General features: G+C 42.3%; 1 protein-coding gene across 1 annotated transcript in view; it reads right to left on the minus strand.

Annotated features, from left to right (window-relative positions):
• Positions 1 to 2,258, minus strand: part of EIF2AK4 (eukaryotic translation initiation factor 2 alpha kinase 4) — a 112,558-nt gene that overhangs the window by 75,998 nt on the left and 34,302 nt on the right. Inside the window, exon 4 of the mRNA XM_006778168.2 lies at positions 565 to 717. Coding sequence (XP_006778231.1) covers positions 565 to 717 — 153 coding nt within the window. The remainder of the gene's footprint in view (positions 1 to 564; positions 718 to 2,258) is intronic.

Consider the following 2,258-nt stretch of genomic DNA (forward strand, 5'->3'; position numbering starts at 1 on the left):
TTCCACCGTTTGGTCTATTTGCATATTAGGCTTTTATTATATAGGATTCTGTGCCCTAATTTTTTCATCTGTTAAAAACTTCCCTGCCAGCACTGGCTGGTTTTGTTCAGTGGTTAGAGTGTTGGCCCTCAGACTGAAGGGTTGCAGGTTCTATTCCTGGCCAATGGTACATACATTGGTATCAGGCTCTATCTCTGGCCCTTAGTAGGTTGGGGCACATGCGGGAGGCAACCAACTGATGTGTCTCTCTTACATCAATGTTTCTCTCTGTCTCTCCCTCTCCCTTCCACTCTTTCTAAAAATCAATGGAAAAATATCCTCAGATGAGCATTAACAAATAATAAAAATAAATAAAATGTGCCTTCCTAAAAACAATAACATTAAGGAGCTTTAAATTCTAAATGGTAACGAGGATATACAATTAAATAGAAGATAAGCAATAACACAATTAATGGGCCCCACTAAGAGACAGTGTTAACATGTAGGTGTGTAGGTGGAGACAGTCACAGCCTATAGAAGCTCACAGTCGTCGGGGCAGGCCACCTGTGATGACAACCATCTCACCTCCTGCTCCGCTTTCCGCTTGGCCTCTAACAGCCTCTGCTGCTCCTCCTGAGCCCGCCTTTCCAGCATCTCCTCATGAAAAGACTTGGGTGGGGGCTTGTTATGTTCGTTGAGAAATGACTGCACGTAGTAAGCCAGTTCAAATATCATCACCTAAACAGGGAGATGAATGTCAACCACAAATGGTCAAATGATGGGAAGACAGGGTGCCAAGGAGAGATTATAGAAAAACATGCAGACAACCAGATAGCCATTTACAGCAGTGATATTCATTATGATATGACACGTTCTGAATTCAGGACGTGAGGCAATCACAGCAGGACAAGGCTTTTACATGACTCATCATGTTGCTATCAAGAGAAATCACTAGATGAATAAAAAGCTTCACTTGTCTTTTGTAGTCAGTCCTGTTTCATTTATTGGATTTTTTGTTTAATAAATCTGATAAAATATTTTTCTGTACAAATAATGTGATAAAATGTTTAAGACTGAATAAAATAAAAAAACTACCTTCCTAACTAGAAAACCTGTCTACATATGATAGCTGAACAGACAATAATCATTGCTAACATCAGCTTTCATCTACCCATACCGCAGACTGAAAATAATTCTATTGGGGGTCTGGAAGCAGATCTTTAAAGCCCTCATTATCTCCCTGCTGGTAACGGGCCAGTAGGAGGCTGATCAATACCTAGACGGCACTTCAGTCACACTCAGGGAAGCATTCAGACAGGGCCAGAAGTAAAGCGACCTCCCTCTCAGACAGTCATGTGACCACAGGAAGCCACTGTCCCCTGCACCTGGGAGTCATCAATCACACTGCGATTGGAAAGTCAATAGAACAGGGTGGCTGGGACCCCACGCTGACTGACCACCCCAACCCCAAAGAGGTCAAGAGTGCCAAGCTCCTTCTGCACCTGACGACCAGCACACTGAGATTTTTTCCCTTCAATTATACAATGAGGCAGCTTCGAAACTCTTATTTCAATTATATGTTTAAAACATTTTCTGAAAGGACTTAACATGGTGGTAAATAGTAACAGACGTCATGGTACACAAGGATATAAAGTTATTGACTTAGGGAGGAAACGCAAAGAAACCACAGCTGTTGTAGGGGAAATCTGTGTATTTTTTATTACACCAGAAGCTGTGGCGTTCACTAGATATACTTCAATTTACAATTGAGAAACACTAGCCTAGAGTTTAGGAGGCAAGTTCTTTACAGAAAAGCTCTTTTTTGCCCTGGCTGGATAGCTCAGTTGGGTAGAGTATGTCCTGGTACGCCAAGGTTGTGGGTTCAATCTTTAGTCAGGGCACATATAAGAATCAACCAATTAATGCATAAATAAGAGGAACAACAAATAGATGTTTCTCTCTCTCTCTCTCTCCCCCTTACTCTCTTTCTCTAAAATCAATAGGTAAAAAAATAAAAAGCTCTTTTAAGAAAAGCTGGGGCCCTACCCAGTTTGAGCTCAGTGGATAGAGCATTGGCCTGTGGACCAAAGGGTCCTGGGTTCAATTCCAGTCAAGGGCACATGCCTGGGTTGTGGGATCAACCCCCAGTACAGGGCGTGCAGGAGGCAGCCAATCAATGATTCTCTCTCATCACTGATGTTTCAATCTCTCTCCCTTTGTCTCTGAAATCAAATATTTTTTAAAGCCCTGGCTGGTTTGGCTCAGTGGATAGAGCATTG

This window comes from Myotis davidii, unplaced genomic scaffold (genome assembly GCF_000327345.1).
Source record: "Myotis davidii unplaced genomic scaffold, ASM32734v1 scaffold46, whole genome shotgun sequence".
NCBI lineage: Eukaryota > Metazoa > Chordata > Mammalia > Chiroptera > Vespertilionidae > Myotis > Myotis davidii.